This window comes from Crotalus tigris, unplaced genomic scaffold (assembly GCF_016545835.1).
Source record: "Crotalus tigris isolate CLP2741 ecotype Arizona unplaced genomic scaffold, ASM1654583v1 scf7180000019608.391392, whole genome shotgun sequence".
Lineage (NCBI taxonomy): Eukaryota > Metazoa > Chordata > Lepidosauria > Squamata > Viperidae > Crotalus > Crotalus tigris.
In genome coordinates, this window is record NW_024097621.1 from 358,999 (window position 1) to 385,959 (window position 26,961).

General features: G+C 44.1%; 1 protein-coding gene across 1 annotated transcript; it reads left to right on the forward strand.

The window, feature by feature from the left end:
• Window positions 1–4,028: 4,028 nt before the first annotated feature.
• SHOX2 (short stature homeobox 2) lies at window positions 4,029–20,823 on the forward strand. Its single transcript, XM_039363886.1, has 5 exons — window positions 4,029–4,362; window positions 7,372–7,580; window positions 13,773–13,830; window positions 14,233–14,321; window positions 18,290–20,823. The coding sequence occupies exons 1-5, from the start codon at window positions 4,086–4,088 to the stop codon at window positions 18,581–18,583; spliced, it is 927 nt and encodes a 308-aa protein (XP_039219820.1). The 5' UTR covers window positions 4,029–4,085; the 3' UTR covers window positions 18,584–20,823.
• Window positions 20,824–26,961: the final 6,138 nt, after the last annotated feature.

The following is a 26,961-nucleotide window of genomic DNA, read 5'->3' on the forward strand; positions in this document are numbered from 1 at the left end:
CAGGCGAGGAGCGTAGAGGTAATCGATTGAAAGGCCGCCGTCTGCGCTGGTGCCGGGGACGTTTTGCTTTGCGACGTTGTTTTTTTCTTTTCTTCCCCCCCCCTCCAAAAAAACCGCAATCAAATTACACATTTTTAATTTTAATTAATGTCAGTATCAGGGTGTTTTTATTTTTATTTTTTATACTCCGGTTGATGGTGAGTTTTTTTTTGTATGGCCTTTCTTTATGCCCGATCTTTCTGCGCCCATGCGTCACATCTAGGAAAAAAAATCCCGAATAAATCGCAAAGTTCTATCTTTATAAACTGCACTATGATTAAAATTGCAATGATTTAATCTGCAAACTGCTTTTAAGAGGCTGCAGTTTTTCTACAGTGGAAATGATGGGTGCAAATTAGTTTTCCAGCTGAAGAGTATTTTAAGGTTGGTTGAGATTATTGGTAAAGGAGGTGAAGTTAAAACCTCAATTGGAGAAAATAACAATGAAATTTATCGGTTTTCATTTAAATCAAGAGCAATTAAAGCAGCTCACACATACTGTCACCCACACTGCAGACCACTTCTGCAAAACAAAACATTATTTGGCATAAAAATGAAATGCTTTTTTTTCACCGAGTAAAGTACTGTTTATAATGGTGGTCTTGGCTTTTTGCTCTTTGGTCCAACACTACCTCCTCCCACCAATCATGATCTTGGAAATAAACTATCCACATTAAACGCAGATCAATCCATGTTCAAATGTCAAGGGTTCATTTGTACATTTCACACTCAACTGATTTGGATTTACAGAAAAGCAAGCTCACTATTTCTGTTTCTGACAATAGTTAATTTACACTGCATAGGTATACTGAGAAGTGAAGTATTTAAGTATTATGATACACAATAAGGAAATGTTATACAGCTTCAGGTTCAAGTGGCATTCCTGTGTTCATTTCTCTGGGAATAACTCAGTCCCGGGAACTAAATGTCAACTCTTGGTGAACATAGCTAAAATTGCACTGCAATTCTACACCTGTATACATGCTTATCTGAGGTAACCCTCACTAAACACAGAACAGTTGATTACTAAATTGGATATCTATGTTTACACCTTAATGTCCAAGTCAGAACTATTCCTACATATATTCAACTGAATAGATTGGAAGCATTTCCTTTTTAATTCTTAATTGTGTACCCTCAGTGGAAAGGTTATTTTACAATTTTACTAATGTAAAATAGAAATGTCTAGCTCTCACCAATGTGACATCTGCAATTTTGTATAAACTCATTTCACTGGACACAGTGGGATTTATTTCAAAGTCAAATGCATATCTTATTTATTTATTTATTTCATAGGATTTTTTTTCAAATAGAAGCCTATTTATTTTCATTCAGTAATTAAATCACACTGTCAGAGTCACTTTACTGGAAAGTTGTCTCTATATATTACTTTTGTTTAATGCAGTGAAGGAATGTACACTAGAGCTTTTCTGCAGATGTAGGAAATTTGAATTAAATTCTGTCATTATCACTGCAAAAGAAGGAAACATCAAGATTAGTTTAAAAAGAATTTAGTATAGGAAGCTTTTATAAGAATTGATGTCTGGAGCTTGCATTCATTTCTCAAGATTTCTTTGAACTTGAATAGATGGTGATTTTCAAGATATGCCCTTATTCCAGAGTTAATATTTCTATTTTCCAATATCATATTCATATTGTTTTTTACAATTTCTGTCTAGTCTATAAAACACATTACTCATAATTCTGTGGTTTTCTAGGAGTCTGAATCACCACTTGCATCTGAGTATGAACAGACTTAACTGAAAGCCATAAAAAGAGTATAAGATACTCTGACAATTTTCTAATAAAGTTTTTAAAAGCTTAACTTTTACTTCCTAGATCTAAAACACACTTGGATATATTGATTCCCAATAATACATGTTGCTTATAATATTAAATTATCTAAGAAAAGGGGTAATATATATCTCAATATAAAGTAATGTAGAAAATATTTGGAATTACTCCATCCAAATGGAAAACTTTGCATTCTGGGTGTTAAACAACCAAATGTACTAATATTAATCAAGGGATGGGAGCCAAATAGCAATGAGCATTTCAATCTGGCTTTTAGATAGCACCTAGGGTTCCTGGAGTATGCAAAAAATAAAATAAAATAAATAAACCCTCCTTTCTGGGCAATATGATTCCCATAATCTTTTCAATTTACTCCCACGAGAATTTCACATCCCCTCATCCCTTCCTCCATAGGAAGTATTTGGAATCAGACCTTTCCCTATTTCTTTACAAAGAAAGTGTCAGGGGCACTTGATCCCACCAACAAATGGATGTGGGCTTGCATCTAATGATTGCCTATCCATAGATGATAAATCCATATTCTCTCACATGATCCCATTAACTCATGTTGCAACTATACAAAGTTTAGAGACCATGTCCCCCCCTTTTTTTTTTTTTAATCTGTGCCCTCAAGTCAAAACTATGGCTGTTTTTCCCTTACATCTCCCAGTTAAAAGGTTCCCCAAAATTGAGACTGTTTGGTACCATAATCTGTAACAAAAGGAAGGCCTGGGCAAGATTAAGCTAGGTGGGATCTGGTTAATATTTGGATGGAGGACCACCAGGGAATCCCAAGGCAATAAGCTAAATGGGAAGCTGGTAGGAAAAATGAAGAAAGCAATAGTTGTCTTGCCTTCTGTTGTCAAAAAAAAAAAAAAAAAAAAACTTCCTGAACCTCACCAGGCACCACGCCTGATTTGGATGACACTTTGCCATCAAAAGTAGGACAGGTAAATAGACAAACCGTGGACTTCTTTCCTAGTAAAACTATTGCAGCGATAATCTGGAGAGGGACCAGAGTTGCTCAGTCGGGTGTCAAAGACTGGAAAACCGGAAGAGAGTAAACTTAACTGGAGAATGAACCCAGCTGCAAATGTGGCAGGTAAAAGGGTTGGAGTATCAATGAGAGGACGGGGCAAAACTGCGGGTGCCAGAAGGACTAATTCTGCCAGAAAATGCGCTTCTTTTGTTTGCTTCTCTCCACCATCCCCGACCTTCCAAGTGCCTGATAGGCCACAACTATTGCAGCCGTCTTAAGCTCGCTGCTTGGAAGCCGCGGGGGGCACGGCTCTCTAGGGAGCCACTGCTTTGGGGGCTTGCCCTACCGACGGCTCTCTCCCAAGCGAGCGCTTCTCTTCTGCCTCTTCCCGGGATCAAGAGCCGCGGGTCCGGGCGTTGGGGCGGAGGAGAGCCGACCCAAGAGAGGCTCCGTCTCGGGCTTGGCGGAGTTCTTCCTCCGGCAAGGGGTTGCCCGGAGCGCTTCCAGGAGACGTTTGGCCAAAGCGCTCGTCCTTCCCTTCTGGCGGTCTCCCGCCCGAGCACTCCTCATTTCAGCCCCTCCCTTGCAGACCCGGCCCCTTCTCCCCCCCCCCCGGGGTTGAACTAACGCGGGACACCAGCGCAGGATCCGTGCCTAATTAAATTAATTAGGGTTTGTTGTCAATCCTGGATTAATGGCCGAGAGAGAGCGCGCGCGAGAAAGCCCCGGCTGCCGGATCTGGAAAGGGGGCGAGGGGCGGGGTGGGGGGGGGGGAACGGAGAACTTCTCCCTCTCTCCCGCGCTCTCCCCCACCTCCCCCACCCTCTTCCCCGCCTGGCTTTTTTTCTCTCTCTCGGCGAGGCGCCTGGGCTGCCGCTCTAGGAGAAGGGGGTTCATTCCCAGGACCAAAGGGGAGGTTATTTGCTCCAAACGAGGGGCAGGCTCTGCGAAGTATAAATAGTGGGGACTTCGATCACCGAAGCCCAGATAGACCGGAACTCTTCGCGGGCAGAATTGTCAAAGGCCGGGTTTTTTTGTTTTTTTTTTTTAAAAAACAAGCTTCGCTCGGGTTGGGAAACCTCCGCTCCCATTGAACGCTCCAGCCCCTCTGCGGCTTTTCTCTCCCTTTCCCACCCACCCTCCTCCCCCCTTTTTTTCTTCTCCTCCCACTCCCCCTCCTCCCGACCCCCTTGATGTGTTTATTGGGGGGCTCGGAGCAGCCAGAGGAGGCAAACGAGGGGGAGAAAAAAAAGAGCCCAAAGCAGAGGCGGCGATGGAAGAACTTACCGCTTTTGTTTCCAAGTCGTTTGATCAGAAAGTGAAAGAGAAGAAGGAGCTGATCACGTACCGGGAGGTGCTGGAAAGCGGACCCGCCAGGGGAACTAAGGAGTCCGGAGGCTCCAACGAGTCCAGCGCGGAGGAGAGCAGCAGCCCGGCGGCCCGGGGAGCTGGAGGAAGCGGCGGCGTGGGACGGCGATCGCCGGTGCGAGAGTTGGACATGGGCGCCGTCGACAGGAACCGGGACGCGGACACTCCTAAACTCAGCGAAGGTAAGAGCTCCGGCTTGCGTGGGGTGGGATGGGATGGGGCGGGGGCCGAAAGAGGCGAGGCTGGGGACCGCGCGGGTGGCTCTCCGACATCTGGGCTGGGGTGGCAGGGAGAGCAAAGGGAGTTGAGCGAGCGAGCGCGCGCGCGTGTGTGTGTGCTTGCGTTTCTACGCTTGCGGGTTCGCTCGGAAAGCTCCGCCGAAAGAGTCCGGACGCTCCGACGGGTTGAGTCCGGACCCGGCAGGAGTGGGGCGAGGAAACTTGGCGAGAGAAAGGACGGAATCGGGCGGCCCGATCGTCGGTGCCCTCAATTTCGCTCCCTCCACAAGCATTGCAAAGCGCTGCGAATATTGAAAACTAAACCCAATGAAAAAGAAGCCCAGTCCGGCCATCTCCCAGGAAGGTATGGCTCCAGATAGCGGAAAGGGGGAAGGGGTGGAATTCTACCTGTGGACTTTTGTGGGGATCGACTGTGGGATCCCTTTTTGACAGAGGTTTGACAGGTTAGGTTGGCTAACTGAGGTTTTCCTCCGGTACGCGTTGCCGGATTGACTGGCTGTGAGGGTTTGTTTAGGATTGTTCTTCAGAGAGAGATTTTTATATGATGGAGCCCCCCCCTCCATCATATAAAAATCTCTCTCTGAAGAACAATCCTAAAGCTCCGAAGTCTTTATACCGCCAATGTGGGGGGGGGTCCGATTGCTCCTCACATTACTTTTTTCAAAATGTTTAACTCCCAGCGAAACAAACCTAACAATAGAGTAAGGTCACGCCGAAGTCCATCTTTAAGTATTTTACGGTTGAACTTTAATTCGCTTCCACTAAGCGACCCTTCGATATTTGCCAATGTAAAACAAAGGCGGAATTAAATAAATCGGCATATTAAAAAGGGAATCAGAAGGCTTTAAGCATAGCCCCTTATTAGTGCACCGAATGTTGAGCACAATAAAAGTAAGGAAATTACATTTTATCTTTCACAAAGTACACTTCAAAAAGTGTTCATTTGAAAGACAAGATTTATAATAGTTCCGAACCATCGTATTATAAAAGAAACCTTTAATCGTAGGCAGCACTCGAATCCTAAAAAAAAGGAGGCTTCTTATAGCTTTATTTTCTGAAACCCTTCGCGACCTACCTGTATTTCTACTTAAAAGAAAAAACCGCCTCAGTGTCAAGGAAGAGAAATGAATCTTACACAGGGCCATAGTCCTCCCTTCTTTGCTTACCCAAAGAACTCTGTGACTTTCAAGTATATTTGAATATCTGTGTGTGGTTTGAGTCAGCGAGTGCCATGTTCGCGGAGGGGAGAGGTGGGAGCGTTTTTTCAACCCGTTTGTTTAACGAAAGTAGCTCCTTCCAGATCGGAACTGGGTTGAAAATCTGAGCCGGAAATGATTTGCTAAACAAATTCCGAAATAGGCTTAGAGAGGGAAGCGCAATTGCGGTAAAGAAACTTCGGCGGGGCGGTGGGCAAACCGTCCCAGGGAAAAGGGAGAAACCAGGTTTTTTAATTGGGAAAGCCCCCGCACTGTGGCTTGATAGCGTTGCTCGGGCAAGGAAAAGCCGGGCCTGGTATCCAAAGTGAAGGGTTTGTGTCTGTGCGCGGACGGCTGTAGAGGCGAAAAATGGAATAAGAGGGAAAGATTAAGATCGACTGTCTCGTTATAATTAGTGGCAGCAGGCCTTTGTTGCAGGAATGTATAAACTTCCAAATTCCCTGCGTGGATCAGTTTTCATTTTCATCTGTAACGGGGGAGTGGGAGGAAACCAGGACAAAGAGGAGGCAGATGGAGCGGGATGCAATTTAAACGTTTAGACATCCAAATAGGACCGCGTGGTTATTCCAATGATTTCGTTTTCGAGGGGGTATTTTTCTGTTTCTCCACGCAAAGAAAGCCAAGGAGATTTTTAACTTCCCCAAGCAGATCGTCGGGAGGTTTAAGCGGCATCTGAGGAAAGACTGCATGTGGCAGATGCCGCCTCTGCCCCGCACCTGCCGCAAGGATTTCTCGAAAACCGGCCAGCCTTGAAAAGTCAGGCGGGCTAGGTAGCTTCCAAACGCGCGTCGGAGTTGAGTTCCCTTCCCAAAGAGCCATCCCGAAGGGCCCCAGCGGAGTGTTTTTGGGGAGGGGTGCGTGTGTCCAGAACCCGAAAGATTCCTCCACCCCCAACGACGGTTCAGATTTTTTTCGGGGTAAATCTTTGCCTCTCCAATCCAATCATGCTTCAGATCCTCTTCCGAAACCCAAAGATTTGGTCTTTTAAGTCTAAAAGAAAAGACGCATACATCTTTTTAAATTCAGTTTTTAAACCCCTTTGGGCCTCTGTTCTGCAGAGGATTGGGGATTATTGGGGCAAGCGAAAAGCACCTTCGGATCCAACTGCAGAACTCGGGGTGTTTTCCTAAATATCGCTAAGAAAGTCTTAGAGGGAAAGAAAATCCGTGTGTGGGGGGGGGGAGGGAGAGAGAAAATATCTTATTTCCGTGTAATTCGATTGAGACCCTGGAGTACAAGTCTCTAAACTTCTAAAGCACCAGGGCTTTGCATTTGATACCTCGGAGAAGGTTAGGATTGGACTGCGCTACAAAGGAGAAGAAACCCTTTGCTGAGCTGTTCAGAAACATGTCCCGTTGAGTTCAGCTTCCTCCCCCATAAAGGCGTTAATCCGCCCGCTGAAATCCATGGGACTTATTGAAGGCTTGAGGCGTGGGGGGGGGGGGAGGACTCTGAAGGAAAGCCTAGCCCGATCAGAACGGCCCGCTTTCCGCTTGGCCCACCGGGCGCCTTCGCCAGCGGAGTCCTCCAGCCGCGAAACCGTTAAGGGAGGTGACCTTTCCTCGTTCATTGATCTCTGGTCCTTCCCCTCCCCTCCCCTCCCCTCCCTCCCCCTCCGGCTTAAGGCAAAAAGACACGTGGGGGGAGACTCGGCGATCAGAGGAGGCCCGGTGCTCCGGGGAGAAGGTCCGGCACGCGGCTCTGATCGCCTTTTTTCGCCTCGCCCCCCCCCCAGTTTCGCCGGAGCTGAAAGAGCGCAAAGAGGATGCCAAAGCGATGGAAGACGAAGGGCAGACGAAAATCAAGCAGCGGCGGAGTCGCACCAATTTCACCTTGGAGCAGCTGAACGAGCTGGAGCGGCTTTTCGACGAGACCCACTACCCGGACGCCTTCATGCGAGAGGAGCTCAGCCAGCGGCTGGGGCTGTCGGAAGCCCGGGTGCAGGTGAGGCCCACCGCTTGCCGGGGTTGGGAAGGGGAAGAGGGGGATGAAAAAGCGACGCTTTCCTCCGACTAGCCGCTTCTGGACGCGGGGCTGCTGGCGCTCTTCCTCTGAAGCATCCCGGAGCCCCGGCGCCGGCGGGGGGGGGGGCTGGCGTTTGGGAAGGCGGGTGCCGGCGGAGCCTCCTTTTGGATCCCAGGCTGGTTTCATTGGACAGTCGAAGGGGAGAGGCCGCCCTTCCCCGCCGAACCCTTTGCTTTGGCCGGGAGCCGGCATCCCTTCCGTCCGGAAGCAGCAGCCACCCGCGAGTGGGTGCGGGGGGTTCCCCGCGGAAGGAGCCCTGGTCACTCCAGAAGGAAGGAAAGCTTCCTAGGGCTCTGAGCCCTTTCGAAAGACGCTTCGGCTGCGCGTGGGGGGGGGGAGATCCGTTGCCGGGACGGGGCGTCCACTTAGCGGATCCAGCAGGTCTGACGGAGCGCGAGCTTTCGGGGTTTTTTAAAAGAAAGGAAGGTAACTGCACTGGTCATGGGTCAAATCCATCCACCCTTAACGCGGCTCAGACTCCTTCGGCAGTATAAGGGAGCTCTCCCTCGACACGCCGGGCGCCTTCCGGAGTTCCGATCTCTTCTTTGAACCGGGGGGGGGGGGCCGAGAGGCCTCAGTACTGAGTTCCTGTAATCTGCTTGGTGCAGGTTTGATGGAGCGTGGGAGGAGACATTCAAATCAGGCTTCACCTGGCATGGGACGATTTCAGGTTGCTCCCCCCCCCCCGCTGCCCGAGGAAAAACGCATTAAATGGTTTTGAAAATCTTGCTTCTATTGTCCTGCCGACAAGCCACCTTCTCCACTTTCTAACTAACCTCTACTGTTGTTGCTACCAAGGCTGGGTTGCTCAGTCGGGGCTTATGGAATAAGCCACAATTGGCTGGAATTGCACGAGGTGCTGATCCCAAGCAAAACAAACGACGGAGGGTAAGCCACTGGGGCAAATACAGTCAGAGGTTGTCTGTTTGTGAGAGAGAGAGATGGAAAGGCAAACCAGGTTTCATGCTGGGCTGAGCTTCCAATTGCAGGCTAGGCTAGCTGAGTTGTGACTCGGTGTGTGAAAATGACCAGCCATTGAGTAGGGTTTAGTGTGTGTGACCTCGGGCAACTGGGTTAAATCAAATAAAGGTTGGTTCAGCAAACCACAATTTAGTTCGTGTGAAGACAGCCACTGTGCGTGGGACTCAAATAAGATCTTTTCCATGGCTTCAGTTCTATCATTTCATGTTTTAAATTATATCAGGCTAATCTTTTCACTTGGAAAAATGTATAGGGGGGGCATACCAAAGTGTATACTGGGCTAGATAGTATATAGGTACACACACACACACACACCTTTAAGTATTGACTATCTCTCTTTTTTTTTTAAAAAAAAAAAGTCTAAAACAGGAAATTGGATGTGTATTTACAGTGTATTTACAGCTTCCTTCCTTGTAAGCAATTTTAAACGCCACCCCCCAAAGAAAGGTGAATGGAAAGGAAGAGTTTAGAGGGTGCAAGCAGGGTTTCTTTCTTTCTTTAAAAAAATCTGTTTTGGAGATCCCCCCCCCTTTTTTTTCTTACACCTTCCAAATTTTCCCTAGAGGTCCTTGAGCCAAAGTTTTGTAAGCTGGCTCCTTCCCTCCCAAGATGCTGGCAAGCCAAAAGCCAGAGTCGTTTGTCCAGTGTTAGACACTGTACATCTCTATCTGCCATGATTCTCCAGGAAAATCAACCCTCCTTTGTGTGATCCCAAGGAGCCGTTTTAGTCCTTGAACATCTGCAGCTGCTCACAGAGTAACTGATACTTTCCCCTCCATCTTGCCGACATGGGCTGCCATCTGCACCAAACCAGGCTCCAGTTTTGAAAGGCTTTCTCTGCATCTTGTAATCGGATCAAGACAGAATCTGAACAGTTGAGTTGCAGCAAAGGCAGAAAAAAATCAAATGGGGGGGAGGAGCATAGAGTTCTATTTTTGGGGGGGGGAGTTTTAGCTATAAAAGTTGGAAGGGAAAAAATTATCCTTTCTTTGCTTGCCCTTGTTACTCCTTTCTAATTTTCCATTTGTCCAAGCACTGTTGTTTAGATAAATATGGGTGCCTGTATTTTGAGTAGCAGGTCTAAAAGGAAGAAAAAAAAGAGAGAGAGAAGTGGGAGGAATTAAAGGCTGCTTGCTTCCAGAGTAGGGAGATTGCCTTAACAAAAGAATAATTGGCACTTGGTATAATCCATAGAGAAGAACTTCCAGAGATTTGCATTGATTAGAGTCTGGATCCTTTAAAGTAACCCCATAAAATGCCCATGAGTTGGGTTTAAGCATCCTTTCCTGCCTGGTTCTCCTTGGCAGATGGCAGGACGAAGAGCTTGCTAGCTAGTGTGAGAATAACTAGAAACCAAAATCCCAGTCTCCAGACCTACTCCTGCTCAGATTCCTACAGAAGAAATGCCTTAGATGCTGGTGGGCTTATTCCTGAGTAAAGATATTAAGAGGTGTCCTTGAGGTTTTGCTGGTTTGTGTAGCTGCACAGAATCCAATTGCTTTACTGCAGCAACTACATGGAGTTCTCTGGAAACAGGTCACAAGAAGTCAGACGGGGACGTGTATCCAGGAAGTGGGCAGACTGGACTTCTTTGCTGCTTTTGCTCAGTAGCTGTTGTCCAGGAAAAGCTAGCAGGAACGGTAGCTTTAGCCTGGAACCCTAGAATATCTTGCTAGCAACTCTCTGAAAACAAAACAGCATCTTTCACAGGCCATCCCAGAGTCGGCTTACATGTCTATTTCCTTAAAGCTAATAGGCAGTACCCTGAATAAGGTTAGGTCTAGAGCAGGGGTCCCCCCCCCCATCCATGGACCATCTGTGAGATGCAGGCAGCTCACAAAACCACGCACCTCTCCGGTCCAGTGGAAAAATCTCTCTCCACGGAATTGGTCCCTGGTGCCCAAAAGGTTGGGGATCTCTGGTCTAGAACAGTTGGTTCATTTCAATGTATCCTAAGGTGGGTTCTAGGTGTGCAGACATCAGCCCATTTCTTTTGAAACTCATTCCTTCCTCTTTCAAAGAAAATCTCCAGTGAGATTCTTTTCCCTTTGAAGGACAGCAGGTTTCTGTCACTCCTACCTTCTTACCCTCTCTCTTTATGCACTAAAGCCTGGAATCCAACCAATTTAAAGTGGAACTCTCTAAAGAAATTAGGCAATTCACTTTTAAGCCGTTGCTCAAATGTTAGTCCTTCTGAATTAAATGGATTTTCATAGTAAGTTCTTTTGAACTCTTCCAAGTATGTGTGGGATGGCAGGGGGAGAATAGAATTAGGATCAGGCAGTCCAAATTTATTAAGGGGTAAAGTATCAACTTTATTCTCCTTCTTCGTGCTTTTAAAACTTTTTTCTTGCTTTAATATAGACAGAAATGACATCTTGCTTGCTGTGGAGCTGTTTTCACATTTTCTATTTCCCTCCCCCCCCTAATATGGGAACAAACAAGATTATCATAATAATGAGATCATTATTCTGCTTCTGTATTGCATGCTAGTCCCCAGAGAGAGAGCATTTCTTGACTTCTTTATCATGACACTTTTATGACCCTCCACCTCAAAGTTTGTAATTAAATGCTTTGGTGTTTTGTTTTTCTTGCAGAGAAAGCTAATCAATACAACTAGCTTTTAATGAGCTCATTCCTTTTTGAGTTTTATAGATATATATTTTTGTATTTTGTGCAAATATCAAAACCCTTGATCCAATTTCAAACTTTCAGAGTTAGGTCAAATAGAGAAGTTCAGCAGGGATATTTCTGCAAAGATAAGACTGTATTGGCAGGAGAATCAGCAGAGATAGTAATTCTCCTTTGCTAAGCTGTGGGGTAGTAAGGAGCTGGGAGACACAGATTTAGACTTTTAGGTTTTGATAACCCAAAGACCTGCTAATCAGGCCTCCACTACAAATGTCCGTCTTGGTTTTTGGAACAGTATAAATCTGGTTTGCCAGTGCTTTTTTCCAAGATTTTTTTTTAACTTCCCAGTTTAGATATTAACCCCTCCCCCCCATCTTCCAATGGTCTCACCTTCAAATAATAAACAAACAATGGGCACCTAAGGTCTCACCTTCTGGAACTGATCAATTGGATATGAATCTAGTAACCTCTTGTAGTCATTACATATTCAGTATCTACACCTATGTTTCTTGTATCCAACAGCAAAATGTTTACTTCATACATCAGAACTGAAATCATGCATGTGGCTATCCAAAGTCCTGCTTCTTCTAAAATACTGTATTTCCATTTAGGCCCTAAAAATATCTAGTTATACATTCTGAGCCTAGGAATTTGTTTTCACTAGGATAAGCCATCAGCTCAGGTTCCTTTTGTCCTGTTTTGATTCCAAACTCTTCTTTTTACCACCACTAAATTTGAAAAGAAAAAAAAATGTCCTGGCTTCTATTGTTCAACTGAGGGTCAGTGCATTTATCTACTATAGACTTTAATAGTGTTATGGCATCTGAAAGTCTTATAGAATAGTTATTATGGCACTCTGATAGTTTGTGATGCTTGAAAATTTATGTCATAATAAAGTTCTTAACCTTGAAAGCATCACAAGACTCCATTGCTTTTGTTAAAATCTGGAGGGTTTTCAACACATCCTCTTGGAGAAATGTCCCATGCATTCCTATCTCCTTTCTGCCCTCCCTGGTTTTATAGTCCAAATAAATTTCCCTTCTGCTCCATCCAAATGAGCTTCTTGCACGATAACCCAATTTTTAATATTTGACCATACCATATGCATTTGAATCTCAGATTGGAATTTAAGTAGCTTTCTCTGGAAGACTCTTTTTTCAAAAATATAAACTGAGATCACCCAGTTAAATTCACCCATTTTACTTCCTCTTATTTCCACATTTTGTGTAAAGTGTTTAATAGATTTACCAACAACATTTACTCAGAAATAAGGTCAATTGACTACAGAGGCACTTCCAGAAAACTAAGTGAAAGAAATAAACCTCACTCTCTCCCAGTTGAAAATCATGGGACTTACAGCAGACATCTAGACACATCTTCTAGGAGACAGGACTTACTGAGCACAATAGGATCAATCCCCAGTGAATCTGTATTGGGTTACAGCATTAAAGTGCTTAGCAGGCCTGAGATGAAATACATTTCACTCAGAAGGGAAGTAAGACCCATTGATTTTACAGAAGAAAATTACAATCTATCAGCGTTTACTTGGGATAAATTTCTTTTGAGGAATAGGGCTTGCTTCCAAACTATTGGAAATATTTTCTGCCACCATCTATGCTTAAGATTCAAGTCTAGTTTTAACTGAAATATGAAAATGTAATACTAGTTTTCATTTCAACTGGCTTCAGATTTATTGAGAAAGAGTCTCATAAACTGTACGTGTGATTACAAACCAGTTTACTGATGCATTTTACAATGGTTAGCATATGTGTGACAGAACTTTTACTGTATTATTTCTTAAATAAGTTACTAAAAGTTCTAAAATGTGTAACGTGCATGATACACATTTGATAACTGCAATATCTGAAAATGAGATAAGTTTCTCAAAAAGACATTTAAATGGCTTTTTCACTCTAGATCAGTTAGTTTGTTTAAATATAGAACAGAAACAGTCCAAACTAAATACTTCCTAGAAAAGTAGGAGTGAGAACTGTTCCTTTCTAATGGTGAAGATGCTTTCGGGACCATAGCAACAACTGAACTTTGATACATATACAGAATCTAGTTAATTGTGAAGGAGAGTGCCTCATTCCATCTTGTGGAATTTGGAGGTAGTTGAAGGGAGACTCAGAAATATTTACTGTACTTCCAACATTTGTAAGGCAAGATGTTACAGTTGACTGATGATCCTTGTGATGCAATCGTACCCAGGCTTATTAAAAAAAGGAATGCAGCTGTGTTTCATTGGATTTACTGTTAGATCAGCCAGCCTGAGGAGAGGCCAAAGTTGGACAAATAATTGCAGTGTGCACCCAAGAAAAAGATCTGGTGCAGATTTGACGGAATAGGTCTGGGTATAGCAAATAGGGAAAGAAGAAGAATATCTGCTTACAAAATGCAACTTTCCTGTAATAAACATGTCATCAGAGAGATCACTTAATATATATAGCTGTGGCTTTATATTGACTTGTTTGCTTTTCTCCCTGATTGTCTGCCCAGGTCTGGTTTCAGAACAGAAGAGCTAAATGCAGAAAGCAAGAAAACCAGCTCCATAAAGGTACGTATGTGAAATAGAGCCAAAGGGGCTTTTGCTGTAGACATGCCTTTAATTAATGAGCTCTTGCCTGGCTTGGGCGCTAATATTTCTATTGAGTTTTCCTAACATTGCAGTTTTCTGCACATTTATCAGCCTGACTTCATGGGATAAAAGAGGACTTCCTTCAGTGCAAAAGTACATAGGATGGTTCTACTTGGAATAGCATCAAGAGGAGCAGTCCAGGACTGTAGATAGGGGAAATCAGAAAAAGTCCTTTTTGTCGTGCACCTGAGCCCAAATGGCCTAAATGCATGCACTAATCATTTTAGTTTAATATCGTCAAGTTCTGATTCTCTTTCCCTATTATGACTGGGAGACTCTGAGGATAAAAATGGACCTTGATTCAATTCTTCTTTGTTTCAGGGGTTCTCATTGGAGCAGCAAGCCAGTTTGAAGCATGCCGAGTTGCTCCCTACGTGAATGTTGGTGCTTTGCGGATGCCTTTCCAGCAGGCAAGTAGAGAGCCAGTCTTGAGCATCCCTTGAGACAAGGAGCCACAGTAGCTCCCATTCCTTTCCTGTAGTTTTCTCCATTTTGCTCCGTGGAGACAGAAGCCTTGGACACTTTTTTTTTGCTGAAAGCAAATGCCAGCAATCTCCTTCTGCAGGGGGAAGGGAGTTACTGTATGTAGTGGGTGAGAACAAGTCTTCCCTGCATCTGTAGCAGATCTACACATCATCCCAACCTATTGCAAGATTTTATTGAAACATTCAGCATTTAATTGCCCTGCCAGAGTACTCAGGTTTGCTGTGGAAAGCTCTTGAAATGAAAAAAAAGAAAGCTTTATTCCCTGCTTTGATCTTGCTAGGATCCAGTTCTCATGGCTGTAATCTCAAGGAACCAGGAGGCTGGATTGGAATAATAGAGCAATCAGGGATCTGGAAAAATGCCAAAGTTGTGAAGCCAAATTTGGCAAGTCCATTCAGGACATAAGCCTGACATCCAGGACCTTTTTTAGCCATATTACCTGGAAAACTATGTGTTCAATGAAGTTTTACTTGCAGATAACTTTTGGAAGGAATAATCTGTGTGTGAACCAGGCATGTTTAATCAGATAAAGTCCAATGAATTTAATGCAGTGAAGCTCTAGTAAGGCCATTTAGGAAGGCAATTGTTGATGGAGTCACAGAGTGCTCACTCCAAAGAACTGAGTTTTGCTATGGATCACTGTTTTTCACACTGGATACAAGGACAGGCATCAAGACTGAATACACAGATCTTAATTTTGGTAGAATAATCTTTGCAGGATTAAACAAAAAAAAAATCACAATTGACATAGCTTTACAGATAGAATTCTATTTTAAATAGTTTAATTTATATTCTTGCTGTTTACTGAAAATAGTGTTCAGTGTGCTTTTTAAAAGCCCATATAATCTCTTTTTCTCTTGGAAATTCCCTTTTAAACTATCTATGATTGGTCAATGAAGGCAAGCCTGACAACCCTATTTCTAAACATGTTGGACTCTTGCCCAGCCTAGTTGATCATCTTACGTCACAGTGTTTCCCAAACTTGACAATTTTAAGGCATGAGGACTTCAACTCCCAGAATTCCACAGCCTGCAACGCTGGCTGTGGAATTCTGGGAGTTGAAGTCCACATGCCTTAAAATTGTCAAGTTTGGGATACACTGTATTACGACATTGATTTCTGGCTTCTGTCTCTAAATCATGGCCATTACTTGGAAATAACTCTAGTTGATTTCAAGGGGATTTATAATGGATGTATTAGAAATAGCATCTTGGAGCCATAAAGCCAGGAGGTTTTTAATGACTTGTGCTCTGCCCAAACTAAAGTTGTACTCCTCGGGTTTGCTGCTAGTAATGGTATACTTTAGGTGGTGCACATCCAATAAATAGTTGTGGACACATAATTCTTTTCAAACCTTCATTCAGCCTTTCCTAACCTGGCACTCTCTAAATGTGATTGGACTAAATTTTCCAGAATTCCCAGGCACCACAGAATTCCTGGTGGGAATTCTGCTAGAACAGAACAGTCAGTACAAAGTTAGGAAAAACAGCTTTAATTCAATATACACGAAGTTCAATGCTTCTTAATTTTTTTATTTAATATGCATAGATTTTGACTTTCAGGCCTTTTGTATAGAATTAAATGTTCTTAGATGAGTCAGAAGGAAAACCTATATCAAAATAAGGTGGCTGGTATCCATGATACTCATAACAACATAGCAAACTTCTTTAAAGCTCCAAATAGTTATAGTTAAAATCTGTGTAAATCATACTTTTACAAAATTCAGAGCAAATAATGATTGAGAACTATAAATATCTACAGCCCTTAGACCAGGGGTGTCAAACTCACAGCATCACGTGATGTATCGCAACTTTTTTCCCATTTTCAGCAATGGAGTGGGTGCAGTTTCGGCATGGCACATCTTGCTTCTGGGCCAGCAGTTTGACACCCCTGCCTTAGACAATTCAGAGAAAAGGCAAGAGATACAAGTATAGTATTGGGACTTGTACCTATCTGCTTGATGTTATTTAGGGTTGCAGTACTCAACTCAATAATTTTTAAACGGCCTAAATATTGCCATAATATGCATGAATTAAGAATTAGCGGGACACATAATTTCCCCATATTAAAAGTATTTTGAAAAAACAAATTCAGACTGGATAGTCATAATACCAACCAAGCACATTTATTAGAACCAGAAGCCTAAGGTTTAATAGCTAGGAAGACAATTAAGTACATTTTAGCCAATTTGTGCATATACCATTTGACAGCTGCCACAGGAATAAAATACTAATAGTAACCCACCAGAAGCTCTAAACCAACATTTTTGTTCCTAAAATGTATAACAAACATATATAAGCAGACAGGCCAGTCAATCAATGCAAGATGCAGCAAATCCATCAGCAGAAGAAACCAATCAATGCAGCAATGCACTTTTGAGTTCAGGCAGTCTATGTTCCTGTCCATCCTGCATCTTAGATAATAAGAAAGGATGACACCCCCACTTTAAAACTTTCTTTAACACCTCCCTGCCAAAACCCTCCACCACTAAACATAATATTAAACAAGGCTCAGGCATGCCTCTGTACCGCTCAGCCTTGAAACAAAAGAGCATGGTTGGAGCATGTGACATTAACCAGACTGTCAAAAAGCTGCCACAAAATTCATTTGATTTGATGTTACATGGGTCACTAATTGTGTTTTGCTAATAAGGATTTAGATTTAGCATGATACATGATCCTAGGAAAGAAGAAATGAATAGATTACTTCATGGCACTAGATCAGTTTTAACTCCCCATCCCTTTTTATTCTGAAAGCTGAGCTTTTTTCTTCTTGGCTCATTCTTGACTAGATGATAGTCACTCTGGTGACTGCTTGTCTAAAGACTGTACTAGCTGTTCACATCATTTACTCCAGCTAGGGAGAAAGCTGTTTCTTTGGAGCCTGTCTTCGAATATTTAGAGCCTACTCTACAAAAGCTCAAAACAGCCTTGGCCTGCTGTTATGGATGTTATTTACCTGTTTTGAGACTCAGCCAAGTACTGTGAGAGCATTTCTGCAACCTTGCCATTTACTTCAGGTGCTCTTATTGTGCTTTTCTGAATGTGATGACTTGGAGGTTTCATGTTGTGAGTAGCTTGAAGAGTTTGCTAAAACAGATAGATGTAAAGCTGTAAAAACGTCTGCTTAAGAGCAAGCCCCATTAAATGCAGCTTTGAGGTTGTACCAATGCAACCTATAAATGTTATGCATGCATTCCTCAGAAGTGGGGCTTTTATTCAATGGGGCTAATTCCCAATGAAATATATTATGGATTTGCCATCTGATAGCTAATTCCAGGCAAGCTTCTGAATTGAACTTCAACTCCCCTATTACCATCATTGGACAATTTTTAGGAATTAACCCTTTGGGAGAAAATGTAAACATAGCACTCTGTACAATTTGTTCAGTGCTTCAGTTACAGACAAAAAGGTGGAATTTAGGAAAGGCAGTGGTTTTTCTCATTTTCAATTTTCCTCTCCTCTTCTTGGAGGAGAGAGGGGGAGATGGAGAGATACACTCTATGCCTCTCTGTATCTGAGGTCCAGGTCACACAGTGCCATAATACCATTTGTTTGCCCTTGGCTTTCCCTGTTGTGTGAACTTTGGCACTGTAATTTGTAAACAGCGCTTAATGAGGTGGCAACCTGGTTTGTACATCACACTGATCCATGGTTTAATAAACGAACAAACACCTCGTTGGGTTCACCCATGCTAAGGCATAAACTAGTCCTTTTGATGGGGCTGAAGGTCACTGTTTACCCAGGACAAGCCCCACCAAGTCAGCTAACTTCTCCCTCTTCCCCCAGAGAAGCGGGCGAGTGGGTGCGCGCACTGAAGGGCGGGGGAGGGGGCGATGGCTGGGCGGTCCGTTAATGCTCTTGTCTCTCTCCATTCTCGTTACACCTTTTAGGATAGTCATTGCAACGTGACGCCCTTGTCCTTTCAGGTGCAGGCACAGCTGCAGCTGGACAGCGCCGTGGCGCACGCGCACCACCATCTCCACCCGCACCTGGCGGCGCACGCGCCCTACATGATGTTCCCGGCCCCGCCCTTCGGCCTGCCCTTGGCCACCCTGGCGGCGGAGTCTGCCTCGGCCGCTTCGGTGGTGGCCGCAGCCGCGGCGGCCAAGACCACCAGCAAGAACTCGAGCATCGCGGACCTCAGACTCAAAGCCAAAAAGCACGCGGCCGCGCTGGGCCTGTGACTCTTCGGCCCCGACGGGCGCGGGGCGATCCCACGGCAGGCAGCGCGGGGCCCCCGGGGCAGGCTCTCCGGAGAGACGCCCCCGCCGCCCTCCCGCGCTCCGCCTTCAACAGAGACCGACCTTGGCGCCGCCGGAGCGAGGCTTCGGGGAGGGCTGAGCCGCCAGCGCCTGCGCGCCTTCCAAAGTGAAGGAGCCTCCGAGGGTAGCCTCCAGCCGCCAAGACCCGTCCGGGCCCCGCCGGCCCGACGCAGCGGTGGGGCGGGAGAGCCTTCCGAGGAAATCGCTTGCTTCTTTGACCGAGGGACTTGGGGCAAAGCCTTCTGCTCCCGTTGATACAAGAGGAGGAAAGGACGACGACGACGACGACAGGCCACTCCCTGGTAAAATGGAGGGAAGAGCGAGGCTTGTTTGAAGAGTTAGCAAGAACTGTGTATAGACGCGCAGCTGGGAAGTTCACAGGTTTTGAAACTGACCCCTTTCCTGCGAAGTTCACTTGAATGCGAGACAGTGGAGAAGAGAGGCGGGCCTCCTTTCACGTTGCATCTGATGCTTGATAAGCTCGAGCAGCTACGAACTATAGAAGTGGAGATGGGGGAGGAAAGTTTTAAAAAAATCGCGGGAGGGGGAGGAAGGGAGGATAATAAAGGGGAAGAAGAGACGCACGATTCTTTCTCCCCCCCCTTTTCCAACGCTAAAACTAAGTCGGAATATTTTCTTAGGACTGTTCCGGGTCTGCATGGGGTTCGGTTAATTTTTTTTAAACTTCTTGGCGTCCCATGTTTTGCATCACATCTGAAATCCTGGATGAGAACGAAGCCCGTCAGTGAAAGAAGCTCGCTCACCGCGCCGACTTGAGGGGTTAAAGAGAGGCCGAGAAAGGGGTGCTCCTTCTCTCGCCCGATCCCATCGAAATCAACGGGCCATGTGTGAGAGACATTCCCGACCCTCAATTAGTACTCCAGCCATGGTCGCTTAAGACTCTCCTGATCTTTGACTTGGGGATAAATCGGGGTGTCCGAAGAGTAGGTCAAAAAAGTCAAAATGGCCGCGAGGGTGCAATCGAAGGCCCGCCTGCCTTCTACAAGCCGCCATGTTGACTTTTTAAATCATACCTTGCAGACAGCCCCGCCATAGGTTTTAATGATGACTTATTTTCCAAAACGTATGGCCACAATCACGATTCCTTGGATTCTATTTGCTCCATCCCTGTTTTTGGTTCAAACATCCAGTCTCCTTTAAGAGTTCTAGAAAAGAGAAATTCTAATAAAGCCGCGACTGTGTTATAAATTTCGGACCCCCAGCCCTACGCCAAGGTTGTCTACATTTTCACAACCTCTCATTGAGATCAACGGGATCCGTGGCCAACACTTCTCATCCCATTGATTTCAATGGGATTGGTATGTAGCTTGTTTGGCTGTCGGATTTCTAGTAACCTTGGGTGTCTTCCTCCTCTTTTCTCTGCGCTGTACGGACGGAAGGGTATCCGCGGCCATCCGTAAGGCCATCTCTAACACTGGCAGGGGGTACGAAGTATATTTTTTAAAAGAAAGATATTGGTGCACAAAAGCATTTACAGTATTTCGGCGATGGTGAATAATTGGTGAGTTGAGTGTTCCGTCAAACCTTTCGATCCGGTCTCATAAAGGTGCATCCATTCCCGTAACCTTGTGATGTTACATAATCTATATCAATGTATTTTTTTTTCTTTTCTGAAGAAATATAAATATATATATATATATATATATAGCGGTAATTTGAGCGACCGCGAAGTAGTCGGTCCGTCCGTTCGCTCCAAGCCAGAGCTGCGCGCTCTCTTTTTGCCAAGAAAATGAAACCGAGAGGGGGAGAGAAATCTCTTTGTCATTGAACTCTGCTAGGAACAGAGCTTTATAATTATTTGTTCTCCATGAAAACAAGCAAAACAAATTATTTATAATGACCGTATTTTTTCTAGTGTATTTTAAGTTATTGAGGAGGGGAAAAGAAAAAACAAAGTGGCCAAGAAGAAAGAAACGCTGGTATTTTATTTCCGTGTTGTCGGCACGAGAGTTTGTTCCACTCAGGTTTGCTTCGCTTTTGTTTGTTCATTGTCGACGTCACAGTTTTCAATAAGTGCCAAGTTATGAATTAAGACACTTTGCAATCTATTGAATGAAAAAAAAACCGAGAAAGTAAAATTTTAATTGATGGTTTCGCACAACTTTTGTTCCTGATCCTATTAAATCAATAGTGCCATTCTACCTTTTCAAATTTATTTTCCCCTTCTTTTATCTTCTTGTGATTCCTGATTTCTGTGTGTTTAAGTGTGTGTTACTTACATATTACTTTCCGCAAACTTTTAGAGAGCAACCAAATCTGTCAAAGGGAGGTCGGCCCTTCATCCCCACATGTCTTTATATTCCTGATTTTCAAAATCCGATCTTTCCGATCTCTTTGGATGGTGATTTTCCTCCGCAGGGGAAAAAAAAAAAAAAACTATGCTATTTTATAGCAGGGTTCAAAAATTTCTCAAACAGTTTTTAAAAGCACAATGCAATCCTATGCTGCAAGCCTCAGTTCCAGAAAATAAATCCATAGGTTCCCTTGATAATTTCTTCCTGATGCTTAGGATCACAACCTTGGGGATAAATCTAATTCTACTTACTTGTATGCCTTTTCCTTCTGATTGGAGAGGTTGGTAAGTTAAAAAAATCGAAAAGATTCTTTCCGTTAAAAGAATCTTTCCGGGGGGGGGCGTGCAGGCGGGGTAAGTAGCTTTTTTTTGCTTCCACATTTGTTATCTTTGATGCTAATTACCCTGAATGAAACAATCGAGTTCCATTTGTTCTGCAGAAAGATGTCTCACGTTATAAATGCGATCCCCAGGGATCTTCCTCATCACTAAATCCCACTGCCTCGATATCATCCCCAGTAGAAATGGATCGGGTCATCTCCCATAGGAGCAAAAATATGATGGAAAGCCGAATTCGCTTTCCTGGAAAAGGGCTTCTCAAAGTTTCATGGGGCGTATTTTTCCTGGGAATTTAGGGTTAGGGCAGCGCGGCAGCGCTCAATCAGATACAGGGCCTAAGATCGGGCTGCAATTCAGTTAAAGTAACTAGTTTTCGTTGAAGGGACCCCGGGGGGAATCACTAGCGTCCGCGTGGCGATCGGGGTAAAGGGCCATTTTCTAGCAAATCCCTGCGCGCTTCGGCAGTAGCCGGCAAGGCAGAATGGCAGGCAAAGCTAAAATCCAATAACTGCATCACGATTCAGCGGATCGTGTGGATGCAAACCTTGTGATTATTTCAATAGGCCACGATTAAACAATGCTGGTTCGGGGACAACCAAGTCAGGCGCTATCGACATCTCTGCTCTTGAGTAAACTGCGAAGAACCCAGGACTTCCCCTTTCACTTCCACGGGGACTTGTAAGGGTTAGCCACGTGGATCGTTCACACTTAAGGGAAGGTGTGACTCGCATTTTTGAGCAACGGGCGCGTGTTATGTTATTTACCAAATAAGTCGGCTTTCTCGTGGTTGCGAGAGCTTTTCCTGCACATTTTCTCCGAGGTCAAAGCTGTTCAGGCCTGCCGCGGGAGAAAGCCTACAAAAGTTCTCAGCTAGCATCTTCTTCTGCCGCGGTTCACAGATCCGGAAATGAAGGGCTAATGGGCCCAGGCCCTCCGAAGCTCCTTGGGCCCCCGCTTAGACAGCAGTCCTAGCCACACTTCCCTCAGACACACTTCCCTTTGGACCCCATAGTCGTGTGGATTATAACCCAACATGACCCCATGTTGACTATGCCTGTTGATCTGCTGTAGTGCCCTTTGACTTGAATCAGCCTGATTTCTCAAAGAACCACGTAGGAAGGGCGAGTGTGTGTATACACCAGCCTATTTCAGACTTGTGCACAATCCCGATACTTTCTTGACAACTTGGCCGAAGGAATCGTAGCTGGTTAGCTTGACAGCTGAAGTCCAAGGTAGCCTGTTGTCTGGGACGTTGAGAAAAATTGGGGCACATATAAGAAGTAGTATAGTAGTGGCTTGGGACACTTGAGTTATTTTTCCTAAAGGCAGACAGATTTGAGATTTCACGGGGAGGGGGAAAGGTGAAATCCAGAAGGGTCTGGAAAATAAGGGATGCATGGACCATCTAAACAAGTTCGAGAAATCGAGCAGGGCCCGATTTTGGTGGCTTCTGAATCCCCCCCCCACACACACCTTCCTCCCAGAAACACAATGCAGCCTTTGCCAGGGTTTTGTTCCTCCGTCTCTTCTGACTTCTCGACAGGAGAAAGTAGACCCAGGGAAGAAGTGGTCTCATCCACTCTTGTGTTCTGTCTTGCCCTGCCCCACCTCACAACTCCTTCTCTGCATTTTTTCAACATCCACCATTTCTTTTGGCCACTCACGCTCCTCTCTCGCAGCCTTTCCCCCATCTGATACTTCTCAAATCCATTGGAAGAGAACGCCATTGGAAGAGAACCCCGGTTAGTCTATTGGGAGCGGGGCTCCATCCAAGAAGGGTGGCTTGGTGGCGAGGGGAGCCTCCGACTGAAAACCCTGCAGTCTTTCTTCACGTCCAAGTCCGTCTAGGTTGGCATTTCTCCATGAAGCGCAAACCGGGAAGTTATTTAATGCGTGGGAAAGTCGCCGGGCGAACTCAACCTTCGAAGAACGGAACGTTGTTGATATGGTAACCAGCTCAGAATCGAACAACGCAAGCTTTGTGGGACGATTATAAAGTTTTGAAGAAACTTTAGATTACCAGATTAAAAGGTCTAATAATAAGCAATGGAAAGAGCAAAACGCCCATGCATGAATATAACATACACTTATGTGCACGCCATCACTCAGTTTTCATATAACATTGACTTTCAAACGCTGGGCAGTAAGTAGTGCTTTATTTTAGTTCAGCGTGTTTATGGCTCGAATGCCAAGGTCATAGCATATCCCATGTCCGTTTACTCAAGAGCAACTCACCTGACACAGAGGACTTTATTCCCCATCAGGAATAAGACATTAGACTGATATCACTAATGCATCAAGGGTTGCTTTGATTCGAGCGAATCCTATTATGGGGGTAATAAACCTAGGCTCCATGGATATATGAACCCCGAAATACTTTTTTTATTAGCAGGTCTCTTCGGAGCTAAGAACATTTGTGTTCTCTTCTTATTTGGGATTGCTGAGAAAGAAGGGAACCAACTTGACCTAAACACAACTATTAAGGAGATTTGAAAGGGGACTCTTCGGGCTGGGTTAAATCCAAACGGCTCTTCTGCCGTCCCGATGCGTTCCTTCCTTTCTGGAATTAAAAAATAGTTAGGATAAATTTGTTTTCGGGAGAAACCCAAATCAGTCTCGGTTTGCTTTTAGAAACGCAGAGGAACGCTTCGGAATCCCCTCTCTTATTACAGCCCTGTTAACTGCAGCGCAGTCCAGTCCACGCCATCCCTCATAAATGAGCGAGATGGTCAAACTGTGCTTGCTTGAAAGTCCCGCTGACTTTTGAGCAGGTACTTTTAAGATTGCTGACATGGAGTCAACAGTCCAAAGGACATTTATTTAAGAGAAACCCCATCTCAAAGAAGTAGAACTTAATTGCAGCGAACTTTATAGTACTTTGCTGCTCATGCTTGCAGCAGCAACAAACGTTGAATTTATAATAAATGAGACTTGAAAGTAAGCAGGGATAGAATCTATGTCCTCTCTTTGGCCATTTCTTATCTCATCCCTAATTAAGACACAAACACTATAAATCCTTGCTCAGAAGTAGTTACACTTAAATCAGTAGGGTTTACTTCTAGAGAAACAGGTATAGGTTTGTGGCTTGTATTGTGGCACACCACTTTACATCGCTTAAAACAGGGTGGCAACTGGTGGAGGGGGTTTGATTATTTAGTTGTGTGAAAAGAACCTTCGAGGTGTAAGAGGTTTGGCATTTCGGCTGAAGACGATGCTTCAAAAGTGCTAGTCTAGTTCCAAAACATCAATTTAAGGAATCCAAGCTGAATCCTGGAGTGTTGGGTTCAGTAATCCCAAGCAGTCCATTCTTTCTGCTGATTTTGGGTGAAAGAATTAGCCCCTTTGGTGGAAGAAGGAAATGTCAAAGTGATGGAGTGTTGCAGGTAACAGGACAGAAACTGGCTCAGTAGTTGTGGAAAAATAGCCAACAGATAGTGTTAGAACTTGTAAACTTTTTGAACATCTCTATCATACTATTTTTTTAAAAAAAACAAATTTATGTGGTGATGTATTTTCTACTCTGATTTCCTCTAATTATTTTTTAAAAGGATAAGTACCTTTTCTCCCTTGTTTCCAAAGAAATGCCTGTTTTCCTTTTTTGTATCAAACTCCCTCCCAAATTGAGGCAATTCTACAACTTACCTTTTTATTAGAGCTGCAAATCTGAGCACCTATTGGATGGCTGCATAGTTTCTCTAGCTACCCTCTACCCTCTGGCTATTATGGTGTCTTGGATCAACCCTACTTTATTAGTAAATTCCTATGAGATTGTGATCCAACACAACTGATTACTTAAAGGTAACACAGACTTCCGCCCCCCCCCCGCCCCAGTGATTTTTTTAGCAGTAGTTACACCTTATTTTATAGAGGAAAAGTCTTTCTGGAATCACTGATAGGGTTAATTGTCAGAACTGAAAATGTCTGACAGGCCAACAAAATCATATTGGTAATCATAAAGAGAATACCCCGAGGAAAATCAGTGGCTGATTAACACAATTTATTTATTTGTTTATTTATTTATTTATTTATGAGACTTATATACCGCTTTAAGTGCAAGCACTCTCTAAGCGGTGTACACCAGTAAGCAATGTATATATATATATATATTTACATTGCCCCCAACAATCTGGGTCCTCATTTACCTACCCCGGAAGGATGGAAGGCTGAGTCAACCTTGAGCCGGTGAAATTTGAACCGCTGACCTGCTGAACACAGTCAGCTAAAGTGGCCTGCAGTACTGCACTCTAACTGCTGCGCCACCTCGGCTCTGCATTTTCTTCTAAGATCTTAAAAAAAAAGCTCTGAGCTAAGGATTATGGTTGGCCAGCAGATGTCTAGACCTACATATTCATTTATACAGAACATAGCTAGATTTACATTCATGGTTGCACAGTCCATCTCCATCTTCTCTAGGGCCATTTCCACCGAAGGGTCTTTCTGTCCTATTATCTTCATGTATAATAATAATAATAATAATAATAATAATAATAATAGTAATAAGTCCAAACTCAATGGAGGAAATACCATAAAGGCAATCAACACCTGGGCAATTCAAGTCATTAGGTACACAGCTGGAATAGTGGACTGGACTCAAGCAGAACTAAAAGCAATGGATAGGAAGACCAGAAAAATAATGAAAATGAATCATGCCCTTCATCCATGCAGTGACATTGACAGACTTTATCTACCAAGGCAAATAGGTGGGCGTGGAATGCTACAAGTACATCAGATAGTTGAAGAAATAAAAATGGCTTTGGAAGAATATCTGAAGAACAATGATGAAGATGCACTGAAATTAGTATATCAGGAAGGCTTACTGACTACTGGAGAGACCAAACTGGCCTACAAGAAAGACCAAATGAAGAACAGAATAGAGGCATGGGAAGACAAAGCACTACATGGCCAATACATTAAAAAAATAGCTGGGAAAGCAGATAATAACAAAACCTGGCAATGGCTAAGAGCAGGAAAATTGAAGAAAGAGACCGAGGGACTAATTCTGGCTGCACAAGACCAAGCCTTAAGGACAAATGCATACAAAGTCAAAATTGAGAAGACAGCAACAGACAGTAAGTGCCGCCTATGCAAAGAAGCTGAAGAAACAGTGGACCACTTGGTAAGCTGTTGCAAGAAGATTGCACAAACTGATTACAAGCAGCGGCATGACAAAGTAGCAACAATGGTGCATTGGAAGATCTGCAAAAAATATCATTTGCCTGTAAGCAAAAACTGGTGGGATCATAAAATAGAGAAAGTCATAGAAAATGATAAAATTAAACTGCTCTGGGAGTTCAGAATTCAAACAGACAAGCACATAACGCCCCAGACTTAACAATTGTCAATAAGAAAGACAAAAAAGTCTGGATAGTGGACGTCGTAGTGCCTGGAGACAGCAGAATAGAAGAGAAAGAACTGGAGAAGATAACAAAATACAAAGACCTACAAATAGAAATAGAAAGATTGTGGCAAAAGGAAGCAAGGGTAGTACCAATAGTCATAGGCGCCTTGGGTGCAATCCCAAAACAACTGGAGCACCACTTGAACACCATTGGCATTGACAAATTCGCTATTAGTCAATTGCAAAAGGCGGCCTTACTAGGAACTGCTTCCATCCTGCGACGATACCTGTAATACCATCAAACATCCA